This window comes from Macrosteles quadrilineatus, unplaced genomic scaffold (genome assembly GCF_028750875.1).
Source record: "Macrosteles quadrilineatus isolate MER2022 unplaced genomic scaffold, UCM_ALF_1.0 Scaffold_2__2_contigs__length_208266976, whole genome shotgun sequence".
In the NCBI taxonomy this organism is placed as follows: Eukaryota; Metazoa; Arthropoda; class Insecta; order Hemiptera; family Cicadellidae; genus Macrosteles; species Macrosteles quadrilineatus.
Genome location: NW_026542595.1, coordinates 177,084,069 through 177,107,992, shown reverse-complemented (window position 1 = coordinate 177,107,992; position 23,924 = coordinate 177,084,069). Strand labels below are relative to the sequence as shown.

General features: G+C 36.8%; 1 protein-coding gene across 1 annotated transcript in view; it reads right to left on the bottom strand.

Moving 5' to 3' along the window:
* The window catches only part of LOC128985634 (junctional adhesion molecule 2A-like), a 58,649-nt gene extending 36,082 nt beyond the window's left edge, over positions 1 to 22,567 (bottom strand). The window contains exon 1 of the mRNA XM_054405363.1: positions 22,420 to 22,567. Within this exon, the coding sequence (XP_054261338.1) occupies positions 22,420 to 22,456 (37 nt within the window). The 5' untranslated portion in view covers positions 22,457 to 22,567. The remainder of the gene's footprint in view (positions 1 to 22,419) is intronic.
* Positions 22,568 to 23,924: the final 1,357 nt, after the last annotated feature.

Below are 23,924 nucleotides of genomic sequence, written 5' to 3'. Positions count from 1 at the left end.
ACTCTCAGAAAAATCATTGACGAACTTCTGGAAAATGGTGTAATTGAACCTTCCCGTTCGAGCTACGCTAGTCCAGCTTTTCTCGTCCCAAAACCCAATGGCAAGTCCCGAATGGTTTTGGACTATCGCAAATTGAATGCGCAAATTGAAATCGACTCTGTGCCTCTCCCCGATTTGCATTCTGCGTTTGATTGGTTCGGTAAGGCCAAGTATTTTTCTGTTTTTGATCTGAATCAGGCCTATCATCAGATTCCTTTGAAACCTGAGTCTCGACCTCTCACTGCTTTCTGCGTTCCGTGGAATTTGTATCAGTTCACAAGAGTTCCGATGGGTCTTGCTGTGGGGGCCCAGACTCCTTGATTCCATCTTTCATGATGTCAAGTTCAAGTTTGTGTTCAATTACCTCGACGATCTCTTGGTGTACAGTGAGAGCTTCGAAGATCACCTGATTCATCTTGAAGAAGTCATGAGTAGATTGAATAGGGCTGGCCTTACCGTGAATCCTGACAAGGTTAGTTTTGCAAAGCCGGAAATTTCGTTCCTTGGTCATCTTATCTCTCATAGAGGCGTCTGCATCGACCCCGCTAGAACCCAGGCTATCAGGGAGTTTCCTCCTCCCAGAGATGTCAAGGGTATTGCTAGGTTCATCGGCATGGTAGGTTTTTACCGACGCTTCATACCCAATGTTGCTGAATTGGCGGCTCCTCTCAATGAGCTTCGGAAGAAGGGCGCCAAGTTTGTCTGGGGTGAAGCGCAGCAGACGTCTTTTGACCTTCTCAAGGAGGCTATCATGCAGCCCCCTGTTTTGGCGATGCCGGATTTCAATCAAAACTCTGTCTTGCAAACAGATGCTTCCTCCGTCGCAATTGCGGCTGTGTTGTCACAAGAGGTGGATGGTGTTAGGCAGCCAATTGCGTACGCCTCACGCACTTTGAGTCCCTGCGAAAAGAAAAGCTCTTCGGTGTATGAACTCGAGTGTTTGGCTGTCGTGTTTGGAGTCAATAAATTCAGACGCTTTTTGGAGCACAAGGAGTTTTTATTGGAAACCGACAACCAGGCACTCTCGTGGCTTCTTGCACATCCACGCCAGCTTGGGAAAATTGGTCGTTGGGTTGTCCAAATATCGTCCCTTAAGTTCCAAGTGCAACACGTTCGAGGCACTCAGAATGTGATTGCGGACACACTATCTAGGATGTACCATTCACCCGACGATCCTCCTTCTGACCAAGAGCAACCGGGTTGTGCCGTGCTCTTGGAGTTTCCACTCGCCTTTTCTGATTTCATTCCCCATCAGCTGAAGGATCCTGAGCTGGCAAAGATCATTGGTGAGCTTCAAAATGGGGGAGCCCACCCCCCATATTTTCTGTCCCAGGGTGCCCTTTGCTGTCGCGCTCGGCAGCGAGGTAAACCTAAAGTTGTGCTGCCTAGTCTTCTAATCCCTATGGTCTTTGAGTATTTTCATTCTTCTCCTGTGGGTGGGCATCTAGGTATCCACAAGACCATTGCGAAGGTTAGGGAAATGTTCATCTGGAAGGGTATGGATCGGGATCTTGCTGCTAGGGTGCGTTCTTGTCAAACGTGCTCACTGAGCAAGCCCGCTCAAAACTCTAAGTTTGGTTTGTTGTCATCTGAGGTGGCGGAAAGACCTTTGGAGAAGGTTTTCATTGACTATGTAGGGCCTCTCCCGCGTAGCAAGTCAGGAAATAAGTTCCTACTTGTTTGTGTGGATGCCTTCTCCAAGTTTTGTTGGCTTTTTCCCTTAAGGAATGCCACTGCACAGCTCACCGTGCAGGTACTTCGAACACACCTCTTCCAACATTTTGGAATACCCGCCACCATTGTTTCCGACAACGGAACACAGTTTGTTTCCCATCTGTTCAAAAGAATGTGCTTTGGGCACGGAATCCGCCATGTGACTACTTCCCCTTACTATCCACAGCCTTCTCATGCTGAAAGGTTCAATCGCAATCTTCGTTCCGCTCTCATAGCTTTCCATGCTGACAAGCAGACCACCTGGGATCAGGAACTCCCTTGGCTTCAGTTTGCTTTCAATACTGCTCACCATGAGAGTCACAAGGCGGTCCCTTTCGAGCTGTTTCTAGGCTATCCGCCTAACAACCCGTTAGCGAATGTGTGGGGAATTGGCGACCTTCTGCCACCTCCTGGAGCGGCTGATGTCAAGGCAACTTGGCAAGCGGCCAGGAGAAACTTGATCAGAGCTAGGGAATTGGTCCGGAGGAAGCACAATCGTGGTAGAGTAGACAACCCTTTCCAGGTGGGGGATTTGGTGTTTTGTAAAGCTCATCCAGCCAGTTCGGCTGTGGACAAGAGAGCTGCAAAGTTGTGTCATCGGTGGTCAGGTCCCCACCGCATCCTGAGGTTTTTGACGCCTGTCACGGCGGAGCTTGGAGATCCGCGGACTGGAAAAGTGTTCCGGAGGGCGCACATTTCTCATCTCAAGCCCTTCCGCGGAACTCTTCCGTAGGCAATTTTCTTTCCTCTTGTGTCTGGGTGGGAAGTGCACTGGGCCAGAGAACCTGATCACTTCTCCTGTCCCCTGTGTTCTGCGAAGGAATTTCCCCCACAAAATTTTCCAGCTCTGGCCAGAGCAAACCCTGGGGGTGAGTTTTCCCCTCAGTTTGGAAGTCCCTTGGCGTTCCCCACCACAGACACCTGAGTTGTCTTTCAGGTCAATTTCTTTTCAGGAAGTGGGGGAGAGGCTTGTTTGTTTGTCCCTTTTGGAGAGGAGTGTCCTCTTTTGGGGAGGGAGGTTGAGCCGTGACTATTTCCACCGGGCGAATGTCACGACTCATGATCAATGGTTCAAGTGTTTTTTTTTATAGTAGGCTAGTTCAGTGTTTCGTTGTCACTTTCACGACCCCGAACAAGGCTGTGAGTCTTGTTTTTCTTACTCTTTCCGCCAGCAACTGATAGGTTCAGCGACGTCAGAGCCTATCGCAGAGGATTTTCGCAGAGGCGTTTGCCTCGCAGAGGATTTTCAGAACAAATTTATCCTTTAACATCTGTTTCGATGCTTTATTTTTTGCAAAGCAGTTTTGTTAATTGTTCTTTACTTTTGTTCTGCTACGCAATGGTGTAAATTTATCGCGCCACGCGCGCCTTTTGGGGCCCGTGAGGAGGACTATGCACTGGACCGTTTCGACCTTGGCGGAGGAAATTTGTAACTCATGGCTGCCTCGTAGACCTTGGCCCCCTCTCCGCCCTGCTTGGTTCCCCCTCCGGTGCTGAACTTCTAGACCTGGCCCAAAACCCAACCGCACTACCGCAAGTTACCCACTGTCGTTATGTTTTTTGATTTTATTTATAAAAAAAAAGCAACCCAAGAGACTATTTGAAATTATTATTGTTATAGGCCTATACATAGTTTATTAATTGTTATTCTTTTTAAATTTTAATTCTTTAGGCTACTTGTTGATCTTTTTTAAATTTTATAATTTTATTAAATATTCTATTGAATTCTAATTTGGGGCCCCTAAAGTTTCTATAGTTACCAGATAAAATGAATTTATTATAAGAGTCATTATATATATCATTGTTGTAATTTGTTAATTTAAAAGTTTTTTTGAAAGGTAAAAGCTAGTAAGATTTATTTTTGAAATTTAGCCTATTTGAAAATGATTAATGAAATAATTGTAAGTTAGTAGGGTAAACGGGTATCAAAATTTTTTAAAGTTTAATTGAGAGTATTTAATTCATGTATTATTGTTAATTATTGTTGTTGTGTTATTCTTTTAAATGGTTAATTACAGCTCGTTTCTCTCAAATGGCGTGTTGTTCTTGAGCCTCCATCCATGGTTCTCATTTTGTTAAGTAAAGTTTTGTGAGCCGCTCCTCGGGCCTGCGCATGGATCACGCTTCCTTTTCGTTAGTCTGGGTGCAGGCGCGAGGGCATGGTTCACGTTGTTAAGGGTAATACATTATTGTATGCTATGTCCCTTAAAGTTCTAAACGTGTAGAACATGCGAGCTAGTCATATATGCATTTTAGATTTGTTTGTAAGTGCAATCCAACCAATTTTAACTTTTAATGGCCAATGTTATATGAGTTCAATAAAATAAGTTTGCAGTCCTAGCATAGCTTTAAAAAATGTATGAACTTAGTTATACAACGAGGTTAAGATGAAGTGTTATCACTCTCCTAGGGGTGTCGTCAAATCCCTAGACTAGTTTAAGTTATTGTTGGTTACCTGCTTTACTTTAAGTTGAAAGTTAATACATTAGTCAAATAAAATAGGAGTTTGGTGTCAACATTCTTTCTAAAGTTTACAATGTTATTTATGTTTTCTAAGTAACCAAATAAACAAAACAATATGCAAATTACACTTGATACAAAAAACTGTTGCTGCTGTTTTTGTGTAAAGGTGGGCTAAGAAAAAATAAATCATCGTATGACTCTTTTTTCTCCTAATACAGAGAAAGTTCTTCTTGCGTGAGATCTGACTTTTCTGTTGCTTAAGTTAACATAAACTATCCCAGACCTAATCAAAACTAAGGGTTATCGAACTAAGACACCCGTGGCCGTAACTTGTTGATTCAGAATCTTTTGGCGAAAACCCCCTTCACGTTTTTAAAGAATATTCGATAGAGAATAAGCTATATGTATAACATAACATACAAATGGAAATGAACGAAAAGAGGGTCATTTCTGTAGACTATTACTTTTGCGGAATAACATTATATTTTAGACATATCTGATTCTCAAACAAGAGATTGTCGTAGCGACGACGCCGCGAGTCGAACTATATATAACCCATATAAGTGCAAACTATAACCCTTTTATAACCCACTAGCTGTAACCCGCGGGCTTTGCCCCGTTTAACTTCTTAATTTTCAAGATTATCTCGGTCGCATGGCTCAATCACGTCCTGGTTGAAGTTTGTTCGCTACGCTCACTCACCTTTAGGTTGGAGCTCGTTCGCTACGCTCACTCACCTTTAGGTTGGAGCTCGTTCGCTACGCTCACTCACCTTTAGGTTGGAGCTCGTTCGCTGCGCTCACTTGCCTTCAGGTTAGCTCGTTCGCTACGCTAACTCGCCTCCAGGTTGAAGTTCGTTCGCTACGCTCACTCACCTTTTGGTTGCAAATTAGCTGTTGTCGTAAATGTAAAAGAAATAATAGTGCTACACCCTGTTGGTAATTTTGGTAACTTTAATGCTATTGAACATCACAGAACAAAACCAACTTGTTTAATTGAAACAGCTGTTAAGATTCAATAATTTCATTTCTCATAAGGTTAACATGGGAAACTCCAGAGCCACTGGGGCGGAGCCCGAAAGGATTTTTGAAATAAGAATATGCCTATATGTTAATCGGGAATGTGAGCTATCATCATGCCAAATTTCAGCCCAATCCGACCAGTATTTTTCGCGTTCACTTGTCACAAACATACATCCATACATCCATCCATCCAAACTTTCTCATTTATAATATTAGTAGGAAGTAGGATCATAGCAGTTTTATTTTAAATATATGGAAGTCGTATCATTAAGGTATATTCCGATCTTCAAGAAGAACTGGCATTGGAATGAATACAATTTAAAATAAAAACAATACCAATATAAAAATGGATTAAATATTGGTATTGTTTTTATTTTAAATTGTATTAAAATTTATCCTGCAAGCTCCACAAGTTGTTAGTAATAATGTTCCTCAAAAGAACAGTGCAATCCCGACTGGTAAATATCAAATAACGACATTTGTGTGAAATGTTTAAGAAAGCTATATTATTTATATGTAATTTGTCATTGAAATATTATTTTTTGGCTGGATCTGTCATTGGATAGAGACTAGAGTTGTTATCACATTCAGAAAATGAGAGGGTCTTTTTTTGTGTTAAAGGTAGAACAGATTGTACATAAAACTGGGTTACCGGATTAAAAAAGAACAATATGCAGATCGTAAAAATTGTGTTGAATACTGTAAAAACGGGAGTGTTGCACGACGTCCAAGTGCCACGACGTCCAAATATATTATTCAGTGCCACGACGTCCAAACCATAATTTTTGAGTTGTTGCACGACGTCCAATATAAAATATTTGGCTGATGTCGTTGTGTAATACTGTAATTCTAAATCGTTGGTGAACAAATTAAAAAAGTGGTTACTTATTTGGTTCGGTTTCGATTTTTTTAGCGAACTTCCCATACAGGGAATAAGCTATTTACCATAGGTCTCATGGTAAGGCCCGGTCTCGCGACCGATTTCTTTTTACGTAAAATATAGTAATCCAAAACACAAATGACTCTAACTGACGATTCGTCGACGCCATTGCACAAAATGCAAAGTCCTTGCGAAGGTAACATAACAATATCAGGGTAATGATATGAGAAACTTTTATTGTTGACTGGAGAGACTTCTTTGCAACTTGAATTTCTGGAACTCCTCTGTTTTAAGGGTAGTTGTAAAACCTGGGTTTGATACAACCCTTAACATGTGCTTCACTTTTTATTCGATTTTCCTTTGTGTTACTGTGCACTGAGTACTTAAAATTGTAAAATTATAACAGATCTTGCACAATTTTACACTCACAGTCGACCCAAGAGTGATCCATGACAATTTTACACTCACAATCGACCCAAGAGTGATCCATGGCAATTTTACTCTCACAATCGACCCAAGAGTGATCCATGACAATTTTACACTCACAATTGACACAAGAGTGATCCATGGCAATTTTACACTCACAGTCGACCCAAGAGTGATCCATGACAATTTTACACTCACAATCGACCCAAGAGTGATCCATGGCAATTTTACTCTCACAATCGACCCAAGAGTGATCCATGGCAATTTTACTCTCACAATCGACCCAAGAGTGATCCATGGCAATTTTACTCTCACAATCGACCCAAGAGTGATCCATGGCAATTTTACACTCACAATCGACCCAAGAGTGATCCATGGCAATTTTACTCTCACAATCGACCCAAGAGTGATCCATGGCAATTTTACTCTCACAATCGACCCGAGAGTGATCCATGACAATTTTACTCTCACAATCGACCCAAGAGTGATCCATGACAATTTTACACTCACAATCGACCCAAGAGTGATCCATGGCAATTTTACTCTCACAATCGACCCAAGAGTGATCCATGGCAATTTTACTCTCACAATCGACCCAAGAGTGATCCATGGCAATTTTACTCTCACAATCGATCCAAGAGTGATCCATGGCCATTTTACTCTCACAGTCGACCCAAGAGTGATCCATGACAATTTTACACATTTATTTATTATTGAATTGAAACCAACATGTATTGTTTAGTTGCACTGTGTCTCACTACTCACAATCGACCCAAGAGTGATCCATGACAAACAATTAAAACTGTTAAAAGCTTGTTTGTGAACTTAACACGAACCCGCGTTTACGGCGAGTCAACACAATTAGTGCCTACTTACTGTGCTCTGTGGAGGGTTGAAACAGCAATACATTTATTTAAAGATTGAAATTAAACCAACATATATTGTTTAGTTGCACTATGCCTCACTACTCATTTTGGCTTTAACATTTGTATTGCAAAAGATATAGCAACAATTTATCACATTTTTATAATATTCCGTTTAAAATATTGTTGAAATATTGAAAAATTGTTGATGAATTTTACTTTGTAGTTAACGTTTCATCGTCTGTAAGATACATTTTCTATGGTGAGAAATGTTTATTTTCTGTGTTTCTTGTTATTGTTACAACAGTCCTCGAATATATTGCCATCAAATATAAACCTAATCATTAGACTAAAAAATAAAATCGTTATTAGTGCATTATTACTCAACTAACCCCATGATGCTACTGTATTAGAAAAAAAACAAACTATTTAACTACAAACACCCCCAGAAAAGCTTGTTTTGGTGTACTGGAAATGAAAAGCTTGATTAAGAAAATATAAAGATTAAATGTGATTAAAGTAAATTTTTACAACTAATTTATTGGATAACGATGTCCACGATATGTTAAGTTTTCTAGATGGATGGAAGAAATGCAACCGTCTGGCGTCTTTGGCAGTAAAACATGCGTCGATTGATGAAAGCACTACAAAATCACTAACCTCTATTGTTTGTATATAGTTCGTTATTAATTATTTTAAGTTTGCCTGTAAATCTTCTGACCCCAGTAAAAGAGCCTTGCTGTAAACAGTACGGTTCAAAATTTATTGTAACTTATGTTATTTCCCATTTAAAAAAATCCTTAAAATCGGAAAATCGGATTTTTGAAAAACCCCACTTTGATTAAAATTAGTTTTTATTGGTTTTATTAATTTAAATTAGTAAATTATGGACCTTCCAAACAAACCAGTGCAACTCCGCATTGCTGTAAAAATTACAGTTCAAAAGTTATTGCAACTTTTGTGATTTTCCCTATAAAATATCACCATTTAATTAGGCTACTCCCACCGCTTACGTTATAAAGGTTGTTGAAAAGCTAATGGGAGAGATTATGTGTCAAAATTCTGATACAGTTTTTTCATATTTTGACATCCTAAAAACTATTCACCCACAATTTAATCAATTCCTTAATTGGATAATTTTGTAGCTATTGACCTGGCGTTAATTTTTTTATTGTAATTGAAACAAACACATTTTTGATCAAATCTACAGGCAAATTATTATTTTGGAACTAAATAAAAAAAAATACTCAGAGGGATTATTAGGGAAGTTTTTTAGTGCCGAATTTCTCTTAGGGCGTCTCCAAGACAACAAAAACGACGGTAAATAAGTTTGAGATGAACAAGAAGTGAACCGTTTTAGATTTAAAACTAGTAGGATTTTAATTAACATGGTACATCAAATTTATGTCCACACATTGCTAGACACACACATTGGGGGCTTGTCACAGTCACTATAATCACATCATCACTATCATCTTATCGCCATCTTTACTATCATTATTACTGCAGTTAATACTGTGTATGTGTGTTAGTATAGCATGACAGTTCTTGGCTGTCTTTAAGATCACCGACGGGCAGCTGAAACCCACAATTTCCCTAAACAAAGTTTCACTCCGAGGTTTTCTGTGCTCCGAGGTACCCATATTTTGCAATTCATCAAAACGCCAATAAAAATTACCAGTCACAAATCCAAATGGTTTATGTGTTTGTTGGAAACTTGGCCACCGCGGGGAGCGGTTTTATGTTCCGCTGTATTACACATCAGTTTATAATATTGTTTGGGTGAGTTTCCCAGAGAGGGTTGATGGTAGGGGGGGGGGGTGGAGGGAGGGGGTCGTTGGAGAGGCGCCAGTCGCGATCATCCCTTGTTTTCCACACCTCACATCACCTTGTCTTCTGTTTTTAAGAAAGGGAAAACTTTACCCTCTTGTTATCCAACTAGAGAAGACTTGCGTCTAGTGTGCCATGGCGGCACATTTTATTTAACGGTTTAGATTTTTCTGAGTTTTTGATGTGAAGTATTTAATGTTTATAATCAGTTTTGATAACTTTGTCGACTGAAGGAATTGATTTGTTTGAAAATGATTATCCTTTTGTTAGTGAACCTACATCGTTTAAGATTTTTATCGATCAGTTTTCTTAAAGTATAATATCGTATGAACGTCCTTTTTGGAAATATAGTTAAATATTAGAGGTTTCCTGGGTAAATAAAAACTACTGATGTTGGCTCGAAGATTTTTTAATGATGATATGTAGTGCAAATAAATCATAACGAGTTGCATTCAATTCTGAATAATTATAGACATAATTGTCAAGTAGAATGCCAGAATGATACCAAGTTCCGTGAGAATGCCCTAAGCTTTCTGTTCTTCCTGAATTGCATTGGCAACTGAGATGAAGACACTCATCAAATGAAGGCTAAGTAGGCAACCTTTTCTCCGAGAAAAAATACTTGTTGAGCTTATTTTGTTTGGTTAGTTGTCACATTATGATAATTCATTGCGACTTACAACAACTACAGAATAATCATTCACTACCATAGATGGTATGTTGTTAATGGTATAATACAATTTCGATCACAATTTCGGTTCGACAGTAAATATGATTAACAAGATGGTGAATAATAAAAGAAATTATATTTTTAAACCGTAGTAGGCCTATAGGCCTACCTAGTAGTACAACCGTACTTGGTTGCTCAATTGAACCAAGTTATTTTTTAGCTACTTTTAACAACATTAACATGGGAATGAAATGACTCAATCCCGGATATCTATAGTCAAAGCTAATTGTAAACAATTGTTCATGAAATCGGCAAATGTGCCCTAACCTTAAAACTATTATTAGTAAAAAGGCAAATTATGGTCATACATTTAATAAAATTCCTATTTAGCTTCTATAATCTACATGAAAGATAGTTTTCCAACGGGCTGGCAATTAGTTCCTGAAAAACCTTCTTTTGGCTCTCCTGAAAAATTCACATTCGCGGGGTTAGCCCGTTTTTTCCTTTGGACTTTTCATATTATGTATGATTAATGTGTTAAATCGCAATCGGCCACAATTCAATATTTATATTTACGTACCACCTTGCGTCCATAAATGATATACAGGTAAAAATACTGGACGTTTTATTATACTTTTAAATTAGATACACTGCAAATTACAATTCAGAATCATAGTTTTCATCGTGATACAATCCAAGATAACATAATTGTAAAAAATATTTCTAAACTGAAATGTTTTTCCATGTCATTTCAGTTTCATCGTTCCCTTTCCAAAGACGTCAGCTCCCCCTTTTCAAAGTTCCCCTTGCCAAACTTCCCCTATAAGCGTAGAACGAGGTTTATTTATACAACATTTATACATTCTTGTCATTTACTAATTCATGTTTCCCTTAATGCTCTTTCTTATTTGATAATTATTTAAAGGCCTGGGGCTTAGTGCTTGCTCGCTGTTGTTTAAAAAAAAACTCATTAATAATACTTCGTGGACCGTATTTTGTATTTCCTTCGAGAGCACGTGGTACATAATTAATTAACACTCAATAATATCTTTATATCTGCTGATTGCTAATAGATTGTTTGTCTTACTGACTTCTTTAATTGTATTTTAACACCACATTGCTTCAGTGTTTTATAGCCTTGCTCTTTTGTATGCACTTCTACAAATTTTAGGGTCATCAAATTAATAAAATTATTTTTATTTCTTTAAACTCAATAGAAATATTTTTAACATATTGATACATTACATTTGTTCCATCATTGTATCATCAAGTATTATGTATTTGAAAAAAAAACCGCGTACATTACTATTTTGGTACCTGTATTTTACACGTCCAACGCCCAATCGTCTCTTCATAATGAGATAGGAATGGTATTACTAATTATACAACTCTTGGTAAACATCCTTCAAGTAATGTTTAATTAATTAATTATTGAATCCCATAAAGATCGTTCTATAAAATTATACTTTAAAATATTTAGGATCGTTGGCATACCAGGGTTAGCATTTCTAAAAGAATTATTCCTTACAAACAAGCCTCATGCATTAAAATATCAAAATGTTCATTATTTGCGTGGTACAAATAATGTACGGAAATAGTGTCAATGATTTTATAAGTAAAATCATAACTCATACAATGTATTGTTCTTCAAATACTCACTTTTATAGGATTCCTCCCGAAAAATTATTGGTTCATTAAAACGCATTTTAATTTCCTTTTAGATTTTCATTCATCATTGATATCCATAATTTAACAGATAGATTTTTCAAAAGATTTAACCCATAAGGATTTTCTGGTACACAAGTTTAAGTATGTGTTTTAAAATAGTGTATCTAGTTTAGAGTGAAAATCATGTCAAGGCAAAACACAAAGTAATCCAACTCCAAACTGTAGATTTTCACCCCACGTTCTAATGTGTTTTGGATAAGAATAAACACCATCACGGCACAAAGTTAATTCTATACTTGTCAAATCCATTGTACCATTGTATGGGATTGACGCAATATTGGGATTGTGTTTGATCAACAAAGATCAATAAAAGCATCGGACCACTCGCTAAAACTACCCCAGGGGCGACTCGAACATTTCGGTGGGAGAGGGGGGGACAGATGAAGTTGCAAGGTTTTGGCCATTATTTCACTTCATTTAGTCCATACCCTACTGAAAACGTCTTAGTCATCGCTCAGTGACTAAATGAAATATGGATCTGTCTAGAGTTACGTAGAGGAAAACGCTTTTGTTATTTTTATTTTGTTGTTGTTTATAAACTGATGTTACATTTTAATAAGCATTATAAAAAAGAGTCAATAAACATTTTTTTAAGAGTACTAAACACCGGTAATAACCATAAGGTCAACTTTTTTATACTTTACTTTATACTTTTCTTTGAAATGGCGACCGTACAAAGTAGGTATTTTAAGCCAAGTATGAATGGAGATGAGTGTATGATGAGTGGCGCGATCTTGTAGTCTTGTTAGTGACTAAGGCCGACATATTCCTTGGACACAGCTGTTATTAATAGCCCATACAGCTAATGGCGACTAAGTGACCTACAGTTTTATAGTGGAATCCGAAACACTTTTTTTCCTTGGTATATACGAATTGGTCTAATTCTTTTATGCGTGTAAATAAAAATTTTTACAATTTAAGCGTTTTCATAAGCAGTTTTAATTTTTTTTCAAGAGCATACAGTCATTGGTAACTCACATCTCATTTACTAGTTTAAGACGTTAAGGGAACTTCTTAACTCAAATTCCTCCAATTTTTTACTCATTTTTATAATTTGACGAAATTAAATTTAGGGCGAACTTGGTTTTGCTAAAAATGAAAATTTAGCCATAAAGGAAAAGCTGTTAAATTGCCTGCTACATTTTAAAATCGATTTAGTTTTATATTGCCTTTTGTAAAATTACTGGAACACCTGACTACAAAAAAGGTTTATCAAGAATCAATTTAAATATGTATATAAGGTCCTTCCGTTTTGTCCCATTTTTTTTTAAAGTCAGTGAATTTAAATGTTCAATCAAAACTCAGAATAATGATTGTGGGTAATAGTTAGTTGTCCCAAAGTTCCACTAAAACTCAGAAAGACCTCGTCTACTCAGCCTTCTCTAGCTCTTCATTACTACAGTGATAATCTTTTGTAAAACAAATCTTAAAAAAATTCAATTCCATAAACTAACGGTTTAATTTCAATACACCTATTTACCACAGTATGCACAGAGAGCCCTTGTAAAACTGGCTTCTATTACTATTTGTTTTAGCGAAATCAATTTCAAACTCAATGTAAATATTGTTTCTGAGTTGCTGAAATAGATGTGAAATCGATTCTGATATTTCCAAAATGTTTGTGTATTCCTCGAGGCGAGGGTTCCAAAAGCTATAAAAACATGACGAAATTACAGCAAGTGAGGGAGGAAAATAAACATGGGGAAGATGAGGTTGTCATATGAATGCCGGCACTTGGGATATTACTGTAAGTGGTTATTCATTTGTGTCATCACATGTAAATTGTGCGATTCCTTCTCCTTTGTTTCGCATAATTATTGTACCGAATACGGCCAGACTCAGTGTCACAGGTAAACGCTTATAGCCGAGACGTTACTGGTTCAACACCAACCTTGCACTAACTTATCACTGCAGCCCCCAAATGTTTGTGGGTATTTTTTTTTATGACGGAGAAGAAAAGTCTCTGAGTAAAAGGGAGCTGTTCACACCCTGGTCTTATTATTTAACGTCATCCTTGTGTTAATTTATATGAAAAATGGCAACTATAATTTGGTATGTTTATTACAAAAAATAAATCAAATAAAAAAAGTAGTTTAACCTAACCAGAGCCAACTTGCATTTAAAGAGGGTAGCTAATTACTTGACTGTTAATTTTTTTTACAATTTAAAAACCTATTTGCAGGTTTTAACGCATGTTGATAATTCATAACAGGAATTTGTATCCCAACTCTACCCTTTAAAATGTTTGTTTAATTTCGCCAGTTGCTTGTTGCATTAGAAATTTAAATCATTGCCATGAACTATAAAATAGTTTGAAGATAAAAAACATGTTTCAGAGAGATTCCAATAATAATTTTACAATAATTCGCACGTTTGATTTGTATTAGAAACGTGCGTTCGAATGGTCTCCAATGTTAGTTTAGTTAAACTATATTACTTTCAACTATATTTAGTTGAGTAATTTACACGAGACGTAATAATCCACATGATCACACATCAGCGAATAACTCAAATTCGCAAAGAAAACAACTAAAGCAAAAATTATTAACCTAATAGCGCGAATAGTATCCAAGATATTGTGGTATCGGTATGGGCACTACAGTAAGTATAGTACTTCGGTTAGTATCGTTTCTAGTGCAGATCATAAACACAAATGCAGAATCGTTACGTACCTAAGTACTTGCTGTAAAGCCAGATATCAAACCGTCATACAATAGGCTGCCAAGTAATGACTTCATTTAGTGGTTCTTATAGGGTTTCGCATCTAGGTTTACTATACCAGAGGAATGCCCGACGATCATGCTCGTGTATATGGGCATTGAAAAGTATACCTTACCTTACCTCCTTGGCCATTGAAACCTCAGAAGGTTTTTGGCCTCGCCAACGATGCTTCTCCACTCTTCTCTATCCACCGCTGCCTCAGGAGTAGTGCCCAAAACAGCCACATCCTTCAGCACCTGACTCCTCCATCGCAGTCTCGGCCTGCCGAGTGGTCTTCTGCCTTCTGGTTTGTTCTGGTCCACAGCTTTGATCAATGATGAGTTCTCTCTCCTCCACACATGTCCAGCCCATCTCAGTCTCCTGCTTTTTATCCTTGCTACTACATCTGGATGGTGATACACATCTCTCAATTCTCTATTCTTCCTAATTCTCCAGCCTTCTTCATCTTGAATTGGTCCGTATATTTTTCTGAGAATCTTGTTTTCAAAAATAATAAGTTTCTTTTCCCATTCTTTTGTTAGTGCCCATGTTTCCGATCCATATAGTAGTACTGGAAGAATGATGGAGTGATAGATTTTAATTTTGGTATTTTTGGACAGAGTTTACTAATTGAAAAGTATACTATTGCTAAATAATGAATTGAGTATAATACACTGGTTCCTGGTTTGTTAGTTACAAAATAAAATGTATAATCTAATTCAATTATGCTATATATAAGTTAATTATCCAATCTGAATCTTAGTAAGATGTTATCGTTGAACTGGCGAACACGTTCATACGTTCAACACGTTCACGTGTTCATACGTTTAAACGGTCATACGTTCTTATGTTTATACATTCATACGTTCAACACGGTCACACGTTCATACGTTCTTGTGTTCACACGTTCATACGTTTATACGTTTACTCGTTCATATGTTCACACGTCCATACGTTCACACGTCCATACGTTCACACGATCAACCTTGATGGCAGTTTTTCTTTTCATTTAAATCTGAATGCTATTTGATCCTTTCATTAAAAGTCAATTATCATGCGAACAATGTTAAGTTTACGTAAAAAACGGGTTTAGCAACCTTACAAACGAGACAGTGATGACGGTTATTGTGTTGACATCAATAATAACAATATATTAACTTGTACAAATCTTAAGACTATGTTGACCAAATACCGTTAACATATTCATTCAAATTGCAATATTAGTGGCGGTAATGTAATGTACTCTTTACTTTTGGTAAAGAATTGAAGTAGGAAAATCGGATTGTCCGATCTCTAAACACAAGGAACACCTGTAGCACTAACCGTCCCACTTTGTACTTGTTGCTGCGATATCAATATTGGTACAAAGTGGATAAAAGTATTGGTTGGAGACTAAAATAAAACAGAAACTCGACACAGTATCCAGTTTACGTATTCGATAAATAATTGTATTGTAGAAGAAAAATCAAAATTCTTGAGAATTGTTTAGAAGGGCCATTTTTAAACTGTTTAAGACGGTATTATTTTTATGTCGCTAATTTGTTTGCTGGCAAATTTTAGATTTATTTGCTACTGCAAATAGGAAATTTGCTTTGTCTGCAGGTTTGCTGCGGCGGGGTATCTCGTAAATTTGCCTAGTCTGTAGGTTTGTTGCGGTGGGGTATCTCGTATACAGGAGGTTTTCTCAATAACGTATTTGAGCATTTTTAACCTGATCCTAAACGTGAACATCTAGCCAAGAACTCATTTATCCAGAATCAATAAGTCTGTCTACTAACACGAGTAATCCTATCCCGGTTGTCAATTTGTCCTGGTAACTAGTAGAGGTAGCCGGGGTGACCAGCCTGGGGGGGGAGGGGGCTAATAGAATGAGTCAGAGTGGTCAATGTCTACAGTTGTATCTTTATCCGTTCTGAGACATCAGGGGATGGAATTGTAATCGTAGGGCCTCCCTCAATCCAAGCCACCCTAGGAAGATTAGAAACTGATACGTTCAAAAAAAATAAATATACGTAACTGTCTATGCTATTACTCAATTTTAAATGATCATTGTTTGTGCAATTGTAAAATTCAGTATCCTAAATACTGAATTTTTCTAATAAATTGGACAATGAAATATACTAAATTATTAACACGTTTCTTAAATGAGCATACTTACGTAAGTAATAAAACACGGCCCATAATTGTTGACAACATGCCAGTTTGTTTGTTTTGATTTAACCTCAAAATTTGACACGTATGAACACATGATCGCACTGCAGCCAAATAGGTTAGTCTTTAAAGATATTCCACCCAACTGTACAAAACGCTGTATTAAAACATGTGACACTACGCCAGAAGAGGACGAATCGTGAGAAAGTTCATAATAACTATTTACAACCTACAAGTGAAATGCAAATGTAGCTGGTTTTTCGTTGCATAGTAGTTGTAGTACAGTATATAAGTACTAGCTGAACCCGGCAGACGTTGTCTTGCCTTGGCTACGTCCAAATTCACCAACATTTTTGGGGTCGTTTCTAATGTCCAAATTCACCAACTTTCTACCTGGAGCAGGTACGATATTTCTCACGGCGGGCGGGGAAGGAATTCCGAATAGTTTGCCCTAGCCAGCTCCGTCTCGTCTCGGCGAGAGTGTACTGCTTAGCCCTAATAGTACTGTTTAAGCTGTGATTGTTTCAGGCAGCTTTAGGTTAGGTTAGGTTATTTAAGTTAGGTTAGGTTAGGTTAGGTTAGGATAGGTTTGGTTAGGTTAGGTTATTTAAGTTAGGTTAGGTTAGGTTAGGTTATTTAAGTTAGGTTAGGTTAGGTTAGGTTAGGATAGGTTTGGTTAGGTTTGGTTAGGTTAGGTTAGGTTAAGTTAGGGTAGGTTAGGTTACAGTACACTCTCGCCGAGACGAGACGGAGCAGGCGATGGCAAACTATTCGGAGGGAATTCCTTCCCCGCCCGCCGGGAGAAATATCGTACCTGCTAAAGGTAGAAAGTTGGTGAATTTGGACATTAGAAACGACCCCAAACATGTTGGTGAATTTGGACCTGGCCCTTGCCTTTGACTATTTATAATCCCGCGGGCTTTGCCCCGTTTAACTTCTTAATTTTCAAGATGATCTCGTTTGCATGGCTCAATCACGTCCTGGTTGAAGTTCGTTCGCTACGCTCACTCACCTTTGGGTTGGAGCTCGTTCGCTGCGCTCACTTGCCTTCAGGTTAGCTCGTTCGCTACGCTCACTTGCCTTCAGGTTAGCTCGTTCGCTACGCTAACTCGCCTCCAGGTTGAAGTTCGTTCGCTACGCTCACTCACCTTTTGGTTGCAAATTAGCTGTTGTCATAAATGTAAAAGAAATAATAGTGCTGCACCCTGTTGGTAATCCTTGTAACTTTAATTCTTTTGAACATCATAGAACAGAACCAACTTGTTTAATTGAAACAGCTGTTAAGATTCATTAATTCCATTTCTCATAAGGTTAACATGGGAAACTCCAGAGCCACTGGGGCGGAGCCGATTGGACGGATCACGAAATTGATGGTGTATAAACCTATTCCATGACATTCTACACGTATGTACCAAGTTTCGTGGCAATCGGGTCAGCGGTGTCTGATTTTATCACTGCCAAACAAACAAATATACAAACATCCTCTTTTATACTTATAGAAGATGAAATTGTTGTATTAATAGTCAAAGATGAAATGTTAAAAGTTGTAAACAATCTAAACACAAGCAGGTTAACATCTAGACACACATTTGAATCAGCTGATTTATGTTATAGAACTGTAACGGAAAATCACACGACGTTACAAATGCAAATTTACGGCCAAGTACCACAAATATAGCCAGTGTAGACGTTTTAACCGTACATTTGCCAGACTGTACCGTAAATATCCATAATGGATAGTAAACATTGGTTTATGGGTAATTTGTCAAAAACAACATTCAACTGTAGACCTCTATGGTTCAAAATAGTCTTATGTAAGACAGTTTTAACCAGTGTTCTATTTGTTTTTTTTTTATTCCTACATATAACCTACATAATACATAAGGTTGGTTTGGAAACTGAAAACTGCTCTTTAACTATGCTTACAAAAGGCTACAATGTAAATATTTATTTTTATATTGTGCTTCAATTATATTACTATGGCTGTTTTAATTTAGAGATGTATTTCATTGTAGTAGTCCATTTACAGAATATTGACAGGAATAATTCTAATTGGTGGCTCAGTCAGCACTGTGACGACATGTGAAAACAAGGTATCAACGTTCCGTGGTTTGCATCTTGCAGTTAAACTTAATTTTGTACATCAGATCGCCCCTTTCTCTGCTTGATTTGTTTCACGCTCAGGTCTTTGAGGAGGTCCATGTTGACCGGCAAATGCAAGGGAAAAGAGACCAGCAACCTCTTGAAAGAGTAATTTTTGACATGTGAGTAGCTAAAAATGTTAAAAGATAGTTTAGAAAGGTCAGTTTCCGAGGCAAAACTTTCAGAAATCGCTGATCGAACAGTTTTGTATATCCATTACACACATATCCCCATTACAAGCTACCCAATAAGTCTGTGAAATCCGTCGTCTCCCCTCCCATCAGCGAGTACCAGCAGTGGACATTGCCCGTCACTCCCCAATCCCAGGGGTACATTTTAGGGAGGAGACCCCCCCCCCCATGTTGACATGTGGTGTAACGGGCAATTTATTACGAGGGGTTAATTGATACACGGTTCACATCAGTATCAGGGTCGGATCAATTGACTCTAGAACGGAAAACATTTTCAATTTGTGAAGTTTTACAATAGTAGAATATACCATTGCCTTTCGGATACATGTAGGTATTCCACTCATATGGGCCAACTGTGGCAAATTCTAACTATTTACACTGTTCAATTGTTGGTCGACGAGGTAGCTTTAACAACACCTAGCTTTCCGGAAGGCAGTCTATTTTTCAGGTGATCAAAAGCATGAAACAAGGAAACATGAAAAGGAGATGATTTGGATTCTTCGATACTTTGGAATCCCTAGGGTGGTAAAAAAGTCTTAGGACAGTTAAATATTTTAAAAAATAGTGTAGACAGAGCTACAATACTTGGTACAAAGTTACAGGGCATAAAACTCTATTTTAACACATATTCAGTGATCCAATAACTCTTCAGGGGGACGGCCCACAAGGAGTCGGAAGAAAATATTAAAAGGAAGCATAGGTCAATATGCACATCAAATTAAAGTTTTTTTTTAGTAGAATAAAATGCCGCAAACCGCACTTCAAAAGGTTGATCCTGCGCAAAATGACAGTTGTTCAAAGATTCATTTAATTTACATTGCCATTATACGCTTACTCCTCGGGGGCACAGCCCTAGGAATCGGAAGAAAATTGTTAACGTAAGCATAGGTCGATATGTACATCAAGTAAATTCAAGCTCAAAAGAATGCCTGAGTAAAAAATGGCAGTCGTTCAAAGATTCAAAATGGCGGATTCAAGAAATCTTTGAACATCTGCCATTTTGCGCAGGATCAACCTTTTGAAGTGCGGTTTGCGGCATTGTATTCTACTAAAAAAAGACCTTTAATTTGATGTGCATATTGACCTATGCTTCCTTTTAAGATTTTCTCCCGACTCCTTGTGGGCCGTCCCCCTGAAGAGTTATTGGATCACTGAATATGTGTTAAAATAGAGTTTTATGCCCTGTAACTTTATACCAAGTATTGTAGCTCTGTCTACATTGTTTTTTTTTTAATATTTAACTTTCCTGGGACTTTTTTACCACCCTGTATTGTACAACACTGATATTTTACTGATACCCTAATGAACTTTAAAGAACATCAGAAACTGAGATGAAAATATAATGAAATTACAGTATTTTGTTGGAATGAAACAAATTTGAGTTATTATATTGGAGTGATAGTCAAATTTAATCTCACAGTTTGTTCCACATTTATCCCCATGGAATAGAAGTAGAATATATAAATTATAGTTTGGGCTCATTTCCCTATGACCTCCCTCCTTGGTCTTAATTGGTTACGGTATTAATTGTCTGATATCTACACAATTACAAGAAGACATAAATTGTTAATATTTTTACTCCTCGCATAAATACGTTATGGCATAAAAACAAAAAGTAGGTAATAGAACTGCTAATTTATAACTTGACATTTATACTCGTGAGTATTTCAGTATTTTTTCCACTCCTCTGACAAAAATCACTCATTCTTCTTAAAAATAGTCTGGTTTATTGTTCTACTAGTTGCATATGGGGACTCATTATTTAAATTTATTTTAATATTTTATTGTTATTTTAATTATTTAATTATTTCTATTCTATTTTATATTGTGGATTTCAGCTCGCCAACATTGTTGTTGTAAATAGGTGTTACAATGTACAGTTCAAGGGGCCATAAGACACAGCTCTGTTGGCAAAATTAAACCCGCAAATACCAATATGGCAGTGCAACATTTTCACTTGTTTGGCTTTATTCGAGGTTATTTGAAATATAAACAACTTTTGTTATTCAGCGGTTTGCCTGTTTTCTTAATTGTAAATATTTGTCATGTATATTTCTCGCGCACTTTTAGAATGTGATTCAAATACTGTAGTACCCAACAGTACTTTGATTCTGAATCAAAGGGTTCAGAATGGTCGAAAAGAGTAACTGTCATATACTACGATTATTTATTTTAATTGCATTTTGTAACCGAAAATAGTTCTTTTTCAGAACAACCAATTGTTGGTAAATTGTTCTACGGAATTTGCATTTTTAAATTTCTAAAGAACAATTTTGCAATTTTTTAAAACCATGTAAACATGTTAAACTCATAACTTGGGAAGCATTAGAGGCCTAATTTGCAAAATTTAAACGATTTATTTTGTGTATTCGTGCCCGAAACAAACCTTTCGCTGAATTGGGCTCGTTTTGAAACACATACCGGTACCATACACAAGTATAGGAATAGACTTCATTCTCATTCTTTTGTTGATGTTTTTACTCACAGTCCATGTATTTAAAAGGAAAAAATCCCTTATTGTTAAGAATTCAATTTTAATTTTGTACACAACACTTGTCTATTCTTTCAGTTGTTCAAAATCAATATGTTAAAAAATGTTGTCAAAACTTAGTCCTAAAGTATGCATTGTTGTTTTTATTAAAGCGCATGCACACAAATTCATTCTTAGTATAAGACTATTTCAAGAATATCATGTTGAATCTACCATAATACGATATCGATTTGTGATATTCTGCATGGTTTTACAGTGTACCAAGTAAGATAGTCACTAAGCATTATTATTCTGTGTGTGTTAATGATAGATAGTATGAGTGATTAGTTTTTACAAAATAAAAGAGATGAAAAACAATTGATGGTTTATTAACATGGTTGAGAACAAAACTGATAAAAAGTAAACAAGAAAGTAAATAGATCATAACAATTAATAACATATGATTTTATCCTCAAATGGCAGGCAGTTGATAGTATACATAGAGTACTTCTAACAGTGTGAGCAAGAAATAAATCATAAATGTACTATTCGAAGTAAACAATGACGCAAGTAAGTACCCATAAGCAAGATGTATTACAACTAAATGGTTTCTACTTTAAAGTTGTTACGACATACCTAAATCAACTTTATTTGCAAATATAGTGTGCTTATTACCTAAAATGTTTGAAGAAATTAGAATAAATGAACTAAATTACTCGTACAATTCGAATGGATATTCCAGGTCAGTTTATTTTAATAAATATACTTTCGACGATAGACAATTTGACAGCTGATTCCTAGACCGACTGCAAAAACCCATACAAACTTACAGACAATTTTTTTAATAAATATGTAACATAATTTACAAGTTGAATATGGTTGAACCTGAATTCTTACAGTAGGTACATTGCACATATTATCCATGCCACAAAAGAATAAAGTTTGGTTTAAATAACAGTTTACCCTTCTTAAATCTGATTTACGACCTTTTACTGTTTGAAGACTATATAATAAAAACTCAAGCTTAAAGCAAAAACAATATCTATCAGATCATTGTCATAGCTTATAAAAAAATACTACTTAAATTTAAAATTTGTCAAAAAGAAAAACTACGACTTTAAAAACACTCACCGAAACTCCCAAAGACAAAAAGCAGAAGAAACCTCATTTCAACTATTATTTATTTCAGACTCGCGATATAAACTCGACTGGAATTAAAATAATTAAATAGTTTTCAAACTACATCGCACAAAGGGAAACGCAATGTTATAGGACGTGATCGTGGTGCAGGAGTCCGCTCTAAACTAACGACACCCGCCAAAAGCGTGAGCGGCGCGAAACCGCGGGAGATATACCACCCCCTGTAGTGTACAGTACTTGTCTTGGGCCCCGGCAACAACAAATATCAGAAAAATACTGAAATCAAGCAGAGTTTCTATTATGTAGACTGTTAATTATTTTTAACTAGGTGTAATGCAGTAACTGATACAATATCGAGCGGAGCAAGTATATAAATCTAATAATGTCGAGTAATGTAACCACCCCAGCCACGAAAAGTTTGTTCACAATTGGCTGGGGCTCATATACGTGGAATATCTACTTGCAGCATCCAGAGTCAATGGGACGTCTAATTGCAGTACCTAAAGTCAATAGTACATCTGGTTCAAGCATTGACTATTGAATCAAGTCAGTGGGAATACTTGCAGTAACTTATCCTCTTAGACAATGCTACATCCGATTCACGTCAATGGGATATATACTTGCTGTATCCAAAGTCGATGGTAGATCTGTTAAACGTAAATGACATGTCTACTTACAGTATGCATTACCTATCTGGACATTTGCTATTTAAAAAAAATGTAACTGTTCAAAAGTCAAGTAATAAAAAATAAAGTTATTAGAATTGCAGTGAGTGCTCCTTGGCTCGTTAGAAACGACCATTTACACGAAGAGCTTGGAATAGAGTCTGTCTCGACCTTCATTGTAAAATCCTCCTTCAAATTTCTAAATTCTTTAAACAATGTTCCTGGAGCACAGGCATTCAATCTTGGCGAAACGACAGAAAATATAAGATTACGCCGAAGGCTTCCCCAAGACTTGTTGTTAGACGAAGCCTAAAAAATCGAACTTGTGTCCTGCATCTAAATTTACTATGTTACAGGGTGTCTCAAGTTTGAGCGAACCCGCAATGTTATTTATGTTATTATTTTATTTTTATTTTGTTAAAACTTCTGTGAACAGTGTAATATTGAACCAGAAATAAATTTAAACAATCTACTTACAGTATCCACAGAGAAGTATGCCAATAAACAAATGCAAATCGTTAATGACATTTACATTTACACACTTACCGTTGATTATAGAAACTAAGAAAAAACAATTATAAACTTACTATCGATTATAATAACAAAACCGCTAAACATTTTTCCGTTCCGATTGAAAATTTGTAATCCCGGCAAACACCGTTTTTTAATGATGCATGTAATAATTTTCAAAATGATTATTCTTTTCACCAAAATTTTATGTTTAAAATGTTAGTAGCCTTGTAAATAAAAAAATAAATGGCAACGTATGTCAAACAGCATATCATTTTAAGCGTCAAAGATTGATAACTTTCCAATATACCACCTTCTGTC